This window comes from Nerophis ophidion, linkage group LG28 (assembly GCF_033978795.1).
Source record: "Nerophis ophidion isolate RoL-2023_Sa linkage group LG28, RoL_Noph_v1.0, whole genome shotgun sequence".
In the NCBI taxonomy this organism is placed as follows: domain Eukaryota; kingdom Metazoa; phylum Chordata; class Actinopteri; order Syngnathiformes; family Syngnathidae; genus Nerophis; species Nerophis ophidion.
Genome location: NC_084638.1, coordinates 25,046,475 through 25,059,946, shown reverse-complemented (window position 1 = coordinate 25,059,946; position 13,472 = coordinate 25,046,475). Strand labels below are relative to the sequence as shown.

At 36.1% G+C, this 13,472-nt stretch overlaps 2 protein-coding genes across 3 annotated transcripts in view; one reads left to right on the top strand and one right to left on the bottom strand.

Annotated features, from left to right (window-relative positions):
• Window positions 1–1,033, bottom strand: part of LOC133544983 (uncharacterized) — a 30,636-nt gene extending 29,603 nt beyond the window's left edge. For both annotated transcript variants that reach the window (XM_061890250.1, XM_061890251.1), the window contains exon 1: window positions 617–1,033. In XM_061890250.1, coding sequence (XP_061746234.1) covers window positions 617–740 — 124 coding nt within the window. In that variant the 5' untranslated portion in view covers window positions 741–1,033. The remainder of the gene's footprint in view (window positions 1–616) is intronic.
• Window positions 1,034–4,791: 3,758 nt separating this feature from the next.
• On the top strand, window positions 4,792–11,874 carry LOC133544997 (zinc finger protein 501-like). Its single transcript, XM_061890272.1, has 2 exons — window positions 4,792–5,281; window positions 9,122–11,874. The coding sequence occupies exons 1-2, from the start codon at window positions 5,095–5,097 to the stop codon at window positions 10,312–10,314; spliced, it is 1,380 nt and encodes a 459-aa protein (XP_061746256.1). The 5' UTR covers window positions 4,792–5,094; the 3' UTR covers window positions 10,315–11,874.
• Window positions 11,875–13,472: the final 1,598 nt, after the last annotated feature.

Sequence of the window (13,472 nt, the reverse complement as noted above, 5' to 3'; positions counted from 1 at the left end):
TAAAGATCTGAGAGTAAGAAGTAACCAAACATGTTCTGTGTAACACAACTTGATGATGATGATGTTGTTGATGATGTTTTTGTTTTTAGTCAAATATAAAGTTAGTGAAGATCTGAGAGTAAGAAGTAACCAAACCTGTTCTGTGTAACACAACTTGATGATTATGTTGTTGTTATTAGTCAAATATAAAGTTAGTAAAGATGTGAGAGTAAGAAGTAAACAAACCTGTTCTGTGCAACACAACTTGATGGTGTTGTTGTTGATGCTGTTGTTATTAGTCAAATATAAAGTTAGTAAAGATGTGAGAGTAAAAAGTAAACAAAAATGTTCCGTGTAACACAACTTGGTGATGTCATTGTTGATGTTGTTGTAATTAGTAAAACATAAAGTTAGTAAAGATGTGAGAGTGAGAAGTAAACAAAACCTGTTCTGTGTAACACAACTTGATGATGTTGTTGTTGATGATGTTTTTGTTATTAGTCAAACATAAAGTTAGTAAAGATGTGAGAGTAAGAAGTAAACATACCTGTTCTGTGTAACACAACTTGATGATGTTGTTGTTGACATTAGTCAAATATAAAGTTAGTAAAGATGTGAGAGTAAGAAGCAAACAAACCTGTGCTGTGTAACACAACTTGATGTTTCTTGAAAACAGCGTCCAGTAGTCGATGTTGTCGCTCCTTCTCCTCTTTTGTTGGACAAAGTTCCTCCTCATACTTTTCTATAGTTCTTTCGCACATGTTCACACAATCACAACACTTTACACTCACATTTGATCTCTACTTAGCCATGGGGTTTTTTGTTAGCAGCTAACATGCTAAGCTAGCCAGCAAGCTAAGCTAGCACGAGAAGTGCGCTCGAACTAATGTATCTGGATGCAAACAATTATAGAACGATGGTCACTCTAATAAACCAAATATATGTAAGCACTGCCCGCGACACCGAAAGGGACAAGCGGTAAAAAATGGATGGATGTAAGCACTGATTAAGAGCACAGAACAATAATGACGGTCACTGCCGAATTCTGAACACGCATGCGCCAAACAGCAACTTCCGGTAGCTAAAAAAATAAAATAATTTACAAGTATTTAATATGCTAGTTGTCGATTTGTGAAAGTGGGGCCGACATTTACTATTTGGCTTAATATTTTATAATTATCAATCGAATCTTGAAGAATGATTAAGAGTACAAAAGCCCTTAAATTAATATATTTGTTAAAAACATTTAAAGGGATTTAGGCAGCATTTTTTTTATTATTATTATTGTAAACGAAGGTTTATGTATGTCACATATACCGTATAAAACTACAAAATAACAAACACGGAGGCTCCATTTTTACACTTTGACCACTTTATTTCGTTTGTTTTCAAAACTCCGCCCCACCGAAATGAGTCACCACTTCCGCTCTTAGCGCCTTCGAAATAAGAGCTCCAGGCACGTACTGTATAACATAACAAAGAGGCAAGTCCATAAAAATAGACTACTTGATTAAATTCGCTATCTGTATTTTGCTTTTTTTTTATGTCCATGTTTTTGAAAGTGCTTTGACTGTTGAGTGAATTATAAATGTACGTTTGAAAAAAATAATAAAAACTAATAATAATTACAATTATTTACTTCTATTTCTGTTTTTTTTAATTTTTAGAATAGAATAGAAAGTACTTTATTGATCCCTGGGGGAAATTCAGCACCACAGTTCGCTCACAATAGACAATAATAATAATAAATAATAATATATAACATATATTATATATATAATATACAATATATGAATAATATAAATATTTTATACATATATTCTACATTTAAGTGCAGTCAAGAAGGAACATATGAATTATACATATATATTTATATATATATTTAACAGTAAGTTATTTCAATGCACGTCCTTTGTTATTTTGTAATGTTTTGAGCAAAAGTCGTAAAACCGTCAAAGTCGTGCGGTCTGCGCCTGCGCAATTGGTTGGCATCGAAACGCACATTTTAGCACATCCGCGGAAGTTACCGACGCGTTGATAAGCAGAGCTTAAGTGGGAGCAAAGTGTTGGGATTGTGTGAAAATGTGTAAATTACAAATGCTGGGAACGCTAACTGCTGCCGTCGAAGCAGCGTTTGTAGTGTTAGAAAGAACAATAGCAAAGTACGAGGCGGAACTTTCTAGAACAAAAGAGGAGAAACATCAACTACTGGACGCTGTTTTAAAGAAACATCAAGTTCTGTTACACCAGGAGTGTCCGAACTTTTTCCACAGAGGGCCGCACACGGAAAAATTTAAGCATGCCGGGGCCATTTTGATATTTTTCATTTTCAAACCATAACAAAATAGATGGTTAAATTTCAAGATCAACTTCCAATATATCTGTCGATTTTAAGTTTGAGCTATTATTTTCTTTGTTTTATGCTCTTTTGTCAAAACGTTGTTTTTATATGGCAACCACACAACATATGCAATATTTTTCCACATAAAACATTTTAAAGTGATAATTTTAAAGTAATAATTCGTTATAACAGATTTTTTGGTCCTTTTTTTTTTGGAGCAATGGAAAATAAAGAAAATAACGACAAAAGGAACAAAAAAAACTCCCTGCATGGCAGCTTTGTGTCAACATTGCCACTTTTTCTCGTTAGATTTCACCTCATTCCACTTTTTAAAAATGTTTTTATCTTTATTTCTGCAATACTATCAATTTTGCAATTTTTGCAGAATGTGTGGCGGGCCGTTAAACGATTGGCTGCGGGCCGCACTTTGGACACCCCTGTGTTACACAGAATAGGTTTGTTTACTTCTTACGCTCACATATTTACTAACTTTATACACATTTATTTTTTACATTTTTATTTTTATTGAACAACAAACATACATTTTATACTTCACACAAACGTCAAGGCACTTTCAACATCAAGGAAAGAAAACAATAGCAAATATGGAGAGTATTAAATATCAATACAATAATGGAAAAACAAAAGACAAAAATCACTTTAAATGTGTTTAACAAAGATATCAATTTAAGGACTTTTGTACTCTTAACCCTTGTATGGTGTTCGGGTCTGCGGGACCCATTTTTATTTTCAATTAAAAGAAAAATGATACAATTAATTAATTGGCAAAGTTTGTAGAGTGGCTGTGCCAGCAATCTGAGGGTTACTGGTTCAATCCCCACCTTCTAACATCCTAGTCCCATCCGTTGTGTCCTTGGGCAAGACACTTCACCCTTGCTCCTGATGGGTCCTGGTGAGCGCCTTGCATGGCAGCTCCCACCATCAGTGTGTGAATGTGTGTGTGAATGGGTGAATGTGGAAATACTGTCAAGCGCTTTGGGCTCCTTAATAAGGGGTAGAAAAGTACTACACAAGTACAACTCATTTACCATTTACCATTTTTCAAACTGAAACTCACTGGCTTTGGCTCATTTTCTGGGAAGACCATACATCAAAATACATATTTAATGACCACACACCATACATTCCCCCGACACATTTCTATTTCATTTAAGATGTCAGGGTCCACTGGACCCGGGGATAATAGAAGTGTGGAAATTGATGTTCTGTGTACCACACACACAGCAGGCCTAGACAGGAGGAGCAAATATTGTAGGTACACGGAACACCAGAGGGTCAAATGTGCGAGAAAATGAGAGCAGACATTGTTGACAAACAATGTTGCAACCTTGAGTGGGAACCGCAGGTGCAGAAACACAAACACAAAAGAAGAATCCCGGTGGGATGCAGAATGTGGCAGAGAAATATTCCGGGCAACTTTCATATTCAATCAATCAATCAATCAATGTTTACTTATATAGCCCTGAATCACCAGTGTCTCAAAGGGCTGCACAAACCACAACACAAACCACTACGTTATCCTCGGTAGGCCCACATAAGGGCAAGGAAAACTCACACCCAGTGGGACGTCGGTGACAATGATGACTATGAGAACCTTGGAGAGGAGGAAAGCAATGGATGTCGAGCGGGTCTAACATGATACTGTGAAAGTTCAATCCATAATGGATCCAACACAGTCGCGAGAGTCCAGTCCAAAGCGGATCCAACACAGCAGCGAGAGTCCCGTTCACAGCGGAGCCAGCAGGAAAACATCCCAAGCGGAGGCGGATCAGCAGCGCAGAGATGTCCCCAGCCGATACACAGGCAAGCAGTACATGGCCACCTAGAGTATACAACAACTAAAAAAACAAAACAAAACAAACAAAAAAAAAAATATATATATATATATATATATATATATATATATGGCCCTGTGATGAGGTGGGGCCAGCACCCCCCGCGACCCCGAAAGGGAATAAGCGGTAGAAAATGGATGGATGGATGTATATATATATATATATATATATATATATATATATAAAAATAAAAAAATAAATATATATATATATATATATATATATATATATATATATTTTTTTTTTTTTTAAACAATTTTTTTTTATATATATATATATTTTTCTATTAAATTTATTCGTTATTATTACATATTTGTTTGTTTTGAAATGTAAAAGAAATAGCAAGTCTCCAATGATATTGCATACTCTTTCACACCCAGTCTTCATTTTGGTTTGCATTTTTAGCGTGAATCAAACAAATGTTGGATGATAAACATGTGTCCACAAAGCAAACGGCTTAAAAAATATATTTGTTAAAAATTCAGTGAGTTACGGTGATTTTAATCATTGATGCATCTCTCGAGGGCAGTAAATAAAATGCTTAAAATGGCGGCCGTGATGACGCAACATTCTTCAGACGCCACTGCGCATGACACGCTTCGTGAGCGTCGTCCTGCCTTGTCACGTCAAGTGTGTCAACTGTCGTGAAACTCCATTGACAAAGAAAACAAGTGCGCAGGACGCTCAGAAGTCAGTCTTATCTGTTCTCCACTTTATAAATATATTGTGTTATAAAATACATTTTTGATTCTTTATTAAGGATAAAATCGTCTTGGTGTGCGTGTAGCTTAGCTCGCTAGTTAGCTTAGCTCGCTAGTTAGCTTAGCTTGTTAGCTGCTAACAGAAGACGCGGAAGTTGTCAACACATCGCTAAGTAGAGATTAAGTGTGAGTGTCAAAGTGTTGGCATTGTGTGAAAATGAGTAAATTACACATGTTGAGAGCGTTGGTGGACCAGCGACTAACTGCTGCCGCCCAAGAAATATTTGTAGTGTTAGAAAAAACGATAGCAGAATACGAGGCGGAACTTTCTAGAACAAAGGAGGAGAACAATCGGCTAATGGACACTGTCTTCAAGAAACATCAAGTTATGTTACACAGAACAGGTTTGTTGACTTCTTACTCTCACATCTTTACTAACTTTATATGTGATTATTGACAACAACAACATCATCAAGGTGTGTTACACAGAACAGGTTTGTTTACTTCTTACTCTCACATGTTTACTAACTCTATGTTCGAATATTGACAAGAAAACGTTATCTGGAGTATATAACACAGGGCTGTCAAGTTTCAGAAAATGACAAGAGTGAGACTTTAGTGTCAATCATACTTGCCAACCTTGAGACCTCAGAATTAGGGAGATATTCAAAAGGCCCGCTGGGAGATATGTGTGTGTATATATATATATATATATATATATATATATAATGTGTGTGTATATATACAGTATATATATATATGTATGTATATATGTATGCATATAAAAAAATGTGTGTGTGTATATGTTGTGTGTGTGTGTGTATGTGTGTGTGTGTATATGTATGTATGTATATATATATATATATATATATATATACATATATATATATGTATATACATACACACGCACATGTGATGTTACGGCTATTCTGTCGTTCCAAAAAGTTGCAAAAAAATAAAGATTGCAGAGTAGCCTTGATGAGGAGGTTTATGACTCACTAAATTCTTAATAAGCACTCACGGAGATATTTCTAGATTCAAAATGTTTCAAATTTATTTTCCCAAACAAAAAATATTCACTGTGGTTGACTTTCTGTATAATCAAAATAACTTATTTAGTGGTAAACAAACTATATCACTCCTCACTCCTTCAGCATGACAGACAGACAAAGGCAGCGCCCAGCTGTGCTGTCTTCTTAGTTATGGGAGGAGGACGTTGCTCACCAGGAGGAGCGTGAGAAGCTGAAAACAACCAGTCAATGTAATTTATCTGAAACATCCAATAATCCATCAATATCATCATTGGCATGATTTGATTCCCATCTCAAAACAATTATTAAATAAATAATATAGATAGGCTCCAACATGTATACATGTGGAGATAGATAGATAGATAGATAGATAGTACTTTATTGATTCCTTCAGGAAAATTTTAATTCCAGCAGCAGTGTACAGAGTTGAGATCAAAAAATAAAAAGTAAATAATGGGGGTTTAAATGGAAACAAAATAGAGAAATATTACAATAAGAATAAAAAATAAAAGGCGACAATGGGAATAAAAATATAACAGTAAAATAAGAATATAACAAGACAAAGTAGGCAGTAGTGACCATGTTATGAAAAAAATGTATATATATATATATATATATATATATATATATATATATATACACATATATATATATCTACATATGCACACACATATGTATATATGTAAATGTGTGTATATGTATATATATATGTATATATATATATATATATATATATATATATATATATATATATATATATATATATATATACACATATATGTGTGTATATATATATGTGTATATATGTATATAAATGTGTATAAATGTATATTTATATATATGTATTATATTTGTATGGATATATATATAGATATAGATTTAAAAAATAAATACTTGAATTTCAGTGAATTGCAGCTATATATATATATATATATATATATATATATATATATATATATATAGCTGTAATTCACTGAAATTCAAGTATTTGTTTTATTATTTATATCCATCCATCCATTTCCTACCGGTTGCCCCTATATATATATAGCAATGTCTTTTTCATGGACGCCCCTGCTTATTTCAGCAAAACAATGCCAAGCCACATTCTGCAGGCGTTCCATACAGGGTTTCCCACACATTCATTTATTTGTGGCGGCCCGCCACGAAAGAATTACAGCTGCTCGACCGCTCATAAACGCAATGGGACTCTGTCTGTGAATAGAGCTTGTAGTTACATATTATATAAATATGTAAATATTATATAAATATGTATTTAAATATGTACATAAAGTGTTGTAATTATATTTCAACTCCGCGTTCTTCTTAGATATTGGGTTTCACTTTGTAAAAGCGCTTTGAGTCACGAGAAAAAAGCGCTATATAAAAATAATTCACTTCACAAATTTACTAGTTACATGCATATCCCGTTAATGCCTGAAATATCCCTGAAAATCCAAGATCCATCACGCAGATCTGGCGGGTGATCGACAAGATATTTGATGTTCAAACTCATAAACTTTTTTTTTTTTTTGCAAATAATAATTAACTTAGAATTTCATGGCTGCAACACGTGCCAAAGTAGTTGGGAAAGGGCATGTTCACCACTGTGTTACATCACATTTTCTTTTAACAACACTCAATAAACGTTTGGGAACTGAGGAAACTAATTGTTGAAGCTTTGAAAGGGGAATTCTTTCCCATTCTTGTTTTATGTAGAGCTTCAGTCCTTCAACAGTCCGGGTTCTCCGCTGTCGTATTTTACGCTTCATAATGCGCCACACATTTTCAATGGGAGACGGGTCTGGACTGCAGGCGGGCCAGGAAAGTTTTTTTACGAAGCCACGTGCTGAATGTGGCTTGGCATTGTCTTGCTGAAATAAGCAGGGGCGTCCGTGAAAAAGACGGCGCTTAGATGGCAGTATATGCTGTTCCAAAACCTGTTTGTACCTTTCAGCATTAATGGTGCCTTCACAGATGTGTAAGTTACCCATGCCTTGGGCACTAATGCACGCCCATACCATCACAGATGCTGGCTTTTCAACTTTGCGTCAATAACAGTCTGGATGGTTCGCTTCCCCTTTAATCCGGATGACACGATGTCGAATATTTCCAAAAACAATTTGAAATGTGGACTCGTCAGACCACAGAACACTTTTCCACTTTGCATCAGTCCATCTTAGATGATCTCGGGCCCAGAGAAGCCGGGGGTGTTTCTGGATGTTGTTGATTAATGGCTTTCGCTTTGTATAGTAGAGCTTTAACTTGCACTTACAGATGTAGCGACCAACTGTATTTAGTGACATTGGTTTTCTGAAGTGTTCCTGAGCCCATGTGGTGATATCCTTTAGAGATTGATGTCGGTTTTTGATACAGTGCCATCTGAGGGATCGAAGGTCACGGTCATACAATGTTGGTTTCCGGCCATGCCGCTTACGTGGAGTGATTTCTCCAGATTCTCTGAACCTTTTGATGATATTATGGAGCGCAGATGTTGAAATCCCTAAATTTCTTGCAATTGCACTTTGAGAAATGTTGTTCTTAAACAGTTTGACTATTTGCTCACGCAGTTGTGGACAAAGGGGTGTACCTCGCCCCATCCTTTCTTGTGAAAGCTATTTTTATACCCAATCATGGCACCCACCTGTTCCCAATTAGCCTGCACACCTGTGGGATGTTCCAAATAAGTGTTTGATGAGCATTCCTCAACTTATCCGTATTTATTGCCACCTTTCCCAACTTCTTTGTCACGTGTTGCTGGCATCAAATTCTAAAGTTAATGATTATTTGCACACAAAAAAAAGGGTTTATCAGTTTGAACATCAAATATGTTGTCTTTGTAGCATATTCAACTGAATATGGGTTGAAAATGATTTGCAAATCATTGTATTTTGTTTATATTTACATCTAACACAATTTAACAACTTATATGGAAACGGGGTTTGTACAACAAACATGACGACACATTTACGTCAACATCATCCCCCCATGCGAAAGAAGGTGGAACCGAACATAAACAAGAGCGACTACACACTGACTTTGAGAGACCCATTACCACAGGGATCCCCAACCCGTTGATCGTGATCGACCACTCGATCTTTGAGACCCCTTACTGACGATCGCTAAAACGTAAAAAAAAAGTCAATTGCGAGATCACACGCTGGTGCATGATAGTGACTTTTCTAAAGCATGCGTTTGTCTTCTCCTGTCCCGCAGACGTCGACGGAGAACATTTTCTCTACGAGCAGCAGGAGGAGCCACAGCCCCTCCGCATAAAAGAGGAACGACTCTTTAAAGAGGAAGCGATGGAACACAGCATCAGTCGGGAGGGAGAGGACATTGAAGGACTGGAGGAGTCCCCAGGTACTGGTGTCCCTGTGAAGAGTGAAGGTGAGGAGAGGGGAGGGGCGGAGCCTCCAACTCAACACATGACAACAGAAGCTGATGGAGACCACTGTGGAGGATCACAAGCAGACAAGCTCTTAGCTCCACAATCAGATAGTGAAGACACAACCTCACACTCTCCTGACACTGATGATGAAGACTCTAAAGATGATCAGACATGTCACACTGACGACACTCACTTGAAAAGTTTTGGCCTCAAAACGTCTCTGAAAAATGACACCGGAGAGAAATGTGGTAAAATATTTTGTATAAAAGGAGACCTGATCCAACACGCAAGAGCACATACCCAAGAGGAACCCTTTTCCTGTTCGGTGTGCGGGGCAACTTTTGCTAGAAAGGACAGTTTGAAAAGCCACATGAGAACACACGCCGTAGAGAAACCCTTTTTGTGTTCTGTGTGCGACTCGCGTTTTGCTCAAAGGCAACAGTTGGAAAACCACATGAGAACGCACGCTGGAGAGAAACCGGAGTTTGAGTCAAGTCTTGCACGAAGTCAAAACTTGACAAAACACGTGACGGTACACCCGGGCGAGAAACCTTTCCCCTGTTCCATCTGTGGTGTGTGTTTTTCAAGGAAATTAACCCTGACACATCACATGGCCGTGCACACCGGGGGGAAAGCTTTCCCTTGTTCCATCTGCGGCGTGTGTTTCTCCAGGAATCGCGATCTGACCATTCACATGAGACGGCACACGGGAGAAAGACCCTTTTCGTGTTCCATGTGCGACTCCAGCTTCGTCCGAAGTCAAGAGTTGAAAAAACACATGACGGTGCACACGGGGGAAAAACCTTTTTGCTGTTCAATCTGTGGCATGTGTTTCTCGAGAGGGGACAGTTTGATGGAACACACGAGAAGACACACCGGGGAAAAAGTGCTGAGTTGCAGCGTGTGTGGCGAAAGGTTCTCTTATAAGTACCAACTTAACAAACACAAGTGCGCTGGTGAGAACTGCAGCAGTAAAATAGAAAAGAGACCCCCACCAGGCCTAAACCCCCAGTCGTAAAGAATCCTTCAAAAGAAGGCTGAATCCAAACACATAAATCTAATCACTTGTTCCTTATCCTGTTTCTGACATGTCCTAAAAGTTTCATTGACGTCCAACCACAATTTTTTCTGTTTTGTTACTAACTACCTGATGAATATACAAACTACAAATTACTTTATTTGACATCATATGGACAAAGATAAGACCTTCTGGAGGAGTGGTCCGGTACTGGGCCGCGGTTCGATTGGTACCGGGCCGCAGAGGAATTTTTTATAATTTTTTATTTTATTTTTTTAAATTTTTTTATTTTTTATTATTAAATCAACATACAAAACACAAGATACACTTACAAGTATTGCACCAACCCAAAAAACCTCCCTTTTTCATGAATTTTTTATTTTTTTTTTAATTTAAAAAAGAATCCTGATCCGCCGCCCGGATCATACATTGTTTTGGTTTTCAAAAATAAAAAACTTTTTTTTTTTTACTGTTTACTTCAAACACAATTGTCTTGAGATCAACTTCAGATCCATCTGTCAATTATAACTTGTATTGTTGTTTATGTTTTTGTTTGTTCTTATTAGGCCCTTCTTTGTTTTTTATATGGCAAACACAAAATATGCAACATTTTGCCCCAAAAATATCTCAAAGTGGAATATTTAATGTGACCCATTATTATTTTTTTAAAAGAGAGAAACAGCCTGCATGGCAGCTTAGTGTTGTTAGAGTAAACATTGCAACATTTTCTTGTCACATTCGACCTGTTTACTCTTTTATACCACTTTTTATGTTTTTTATTTTTTTAATCGTATTTTTAGAATTTGCTTAGGGCCGCAAATGGCCCCCGGGCCACACTTTGAACACCCCTTACCTAGGTGAACATATGCTAACATTTGAAAAACACTTCTACATCTTAGCTTTGTGTTACAGATTACAAAGCAATAAGATAATTCATAATTATTTTGATATTGATTTCATCCGTATTCATGTTAACCATGCTCTAAAGTAAGTTTATGTTTACTAAAATTGCTATTCCAGGGGTGTCCAAAGTGCGGCCCGGGGGCCATTTGCGGCCCACAAGTCATTTTTTAACGGCCCCACGGCACATTGTAAAAATACTATTAAAAAAACAACATAAAAAGTGTTTTAAAAGAGCCAACAGGTGAAATGTAACAAGAACATGTTGCAATGTTGACTCTAATAACACAATGCTGCCATGCAGGCTGTTTATTTCTTTAAAAAATAATAATGAATCAAAATCAATGACACTATGAATTATTGACCTAATCAAGGCTCCAATAACGTCACATTAAATATTCCACTTTGAGATATTCTGTGGGGAAAATGTTGCATATTTTGTGTTTGCTATGTAAAAAAGTAAGCTGTTTTTTTATTTGTTTGTTTTAAAAAGGGCCCAAAACAAACCAACAAAAAACATAAACAACAATAAAACGTATAATCTGAAGTTGATCTGGAGGTTATTGTGTTAAAAGTAAACAGTTAATAACATTTATAATTTATTTTTTAACACTTTAATGAGTAGGACCTTTTTGGATCGCCAATAATTGTTGTGTAATTTGTTTTTAAGTGTCATTGCTAAATAAAACAAAACTAATGAATAAAAATCAATGTTGTTATGAGTTATCGACCTAAAATTATTATATAATCTGAAATATTCCACTTAAAAATTTTATTGGGTGAAAATATTACATATTTTGTGTTTTTTCCATACAAAAACAGAGGTTTCTTTGACAAAAAGAGCATACAACTTAAATCTTTAATAACGTTATATTGACAGATGGACCTAATGTTGATCAAGAGATTTAAACCTTGAATAATAATAAAAAATAATAATACTGAATAATGACACTTTTTGTATTGTTTTCACCAAAACCCTTTGGGGTCACCAGGATCAAGCCTGAGTGGAGGCCTAAATGTATATTTTTTGTACATATATTGTATTGGATTCTAACATAAGAAATATCAAAATGGCCGCCGCTTGCTTGGATTTTTCAGTGTGCGGCCCTCAGTGGAAAAGTTTGGACACCCCTGTATTACACCGTCAACTGAAACACTTTGTACACTTTTTCATTCTGACAGGACACACGCAAATCATCAACGACTTCACACAGCAAGACACTCGGGTTGTCGGCCATTTTAGTTTTCAGGTCCCATTCTTAGGGGATTTTGTCCTGTTGAATTTTTCATAATTGTTTTATTTTTTTTGTTCTAATATGATTGATTGGGTTTTTCGTTCGAATTTGGGACCTGTTTAGTTTGTAGAATTTGTTACGGGCCAATACAAATCGTGCTGCGGGCCGCACTTTGGACACCCCTGCAGTAGACTCACAATAAATTTATAAAAGAACCAAACTTCATGAATGTTTTGTGCTACAATCACACATAAAGAAAATAAGAGTTGTAGAAATGATTGGAAAAGTCAAGACAGCCATGACATTATGTCCTTCACAAGTGTATGTCAACTTTTGACCACGACTGTAAATATGTTTCTTAGTTACACATCCCGGAAAACAATTGTTTATATTTATTATTCTACCTTTTATTTGGGTACTAACACATCAGTTTGTACTACTGCAAATATTTGAGAAGTGATTTTGATGTTGTGGTTTAGTTTGCGGTCCTACCACTTGTACTTTTACACCAGGGGTGTCAAACTCAAATACAGAGTGAGCCAAAATTTAAAACTGAACAAAGCCACGGGCTAAGGTTGAACAAATGAACCTTTTAATAGGGACCCAAACAAGTTTTGCATTAAATATTGAACAAGCAAGGCTTATATACCTTTAGTGACATGCAAAATCCAGTTTGAAATAATGATAATAATAAATATATATATATATCAATGGCATATCAAATAAAAAAAATAAAAAAATTGTATGCCTTTTTTTCTATTTGCAATCTTATAAGGTAAATATCATTTTTTTCCCCACAGGCTAATAATACATTTGAAAATAAAATAACAATAATGAATGAACCAGACATTCAAGCCTTGAAGTAGCAAGAGAAAACGCATGAATAAAACGTTAATTATTGGTCAGTTTGCTGGAAGTTTCCCGGAAGAGTTAGTGCTGCAAGGGGCTCTGGGTATTTCTTCTGTTGTGTTACGGTGCGGATGTTCATCCGAAATGTGTTTGTCATTCTTGTTTGGTGTGGGT

Bases quoted from the DNA above. Each gene is read 5' to 3' on its own strand.
- LOC133544997 (XM_061890272.1), top strand. From the start codon at position 5,095: ATGAGTAAATTACACATGTTGAGAGCGTTGGTGGACCAGCGACTAACT. The intron at 5,282-9,121 runs GTTTGTTGACTT...CCTGTCCCGCAG, and splicing joins AGTTATGTTACACAGAACAG to ACGTCGACGGAGAACATTTT.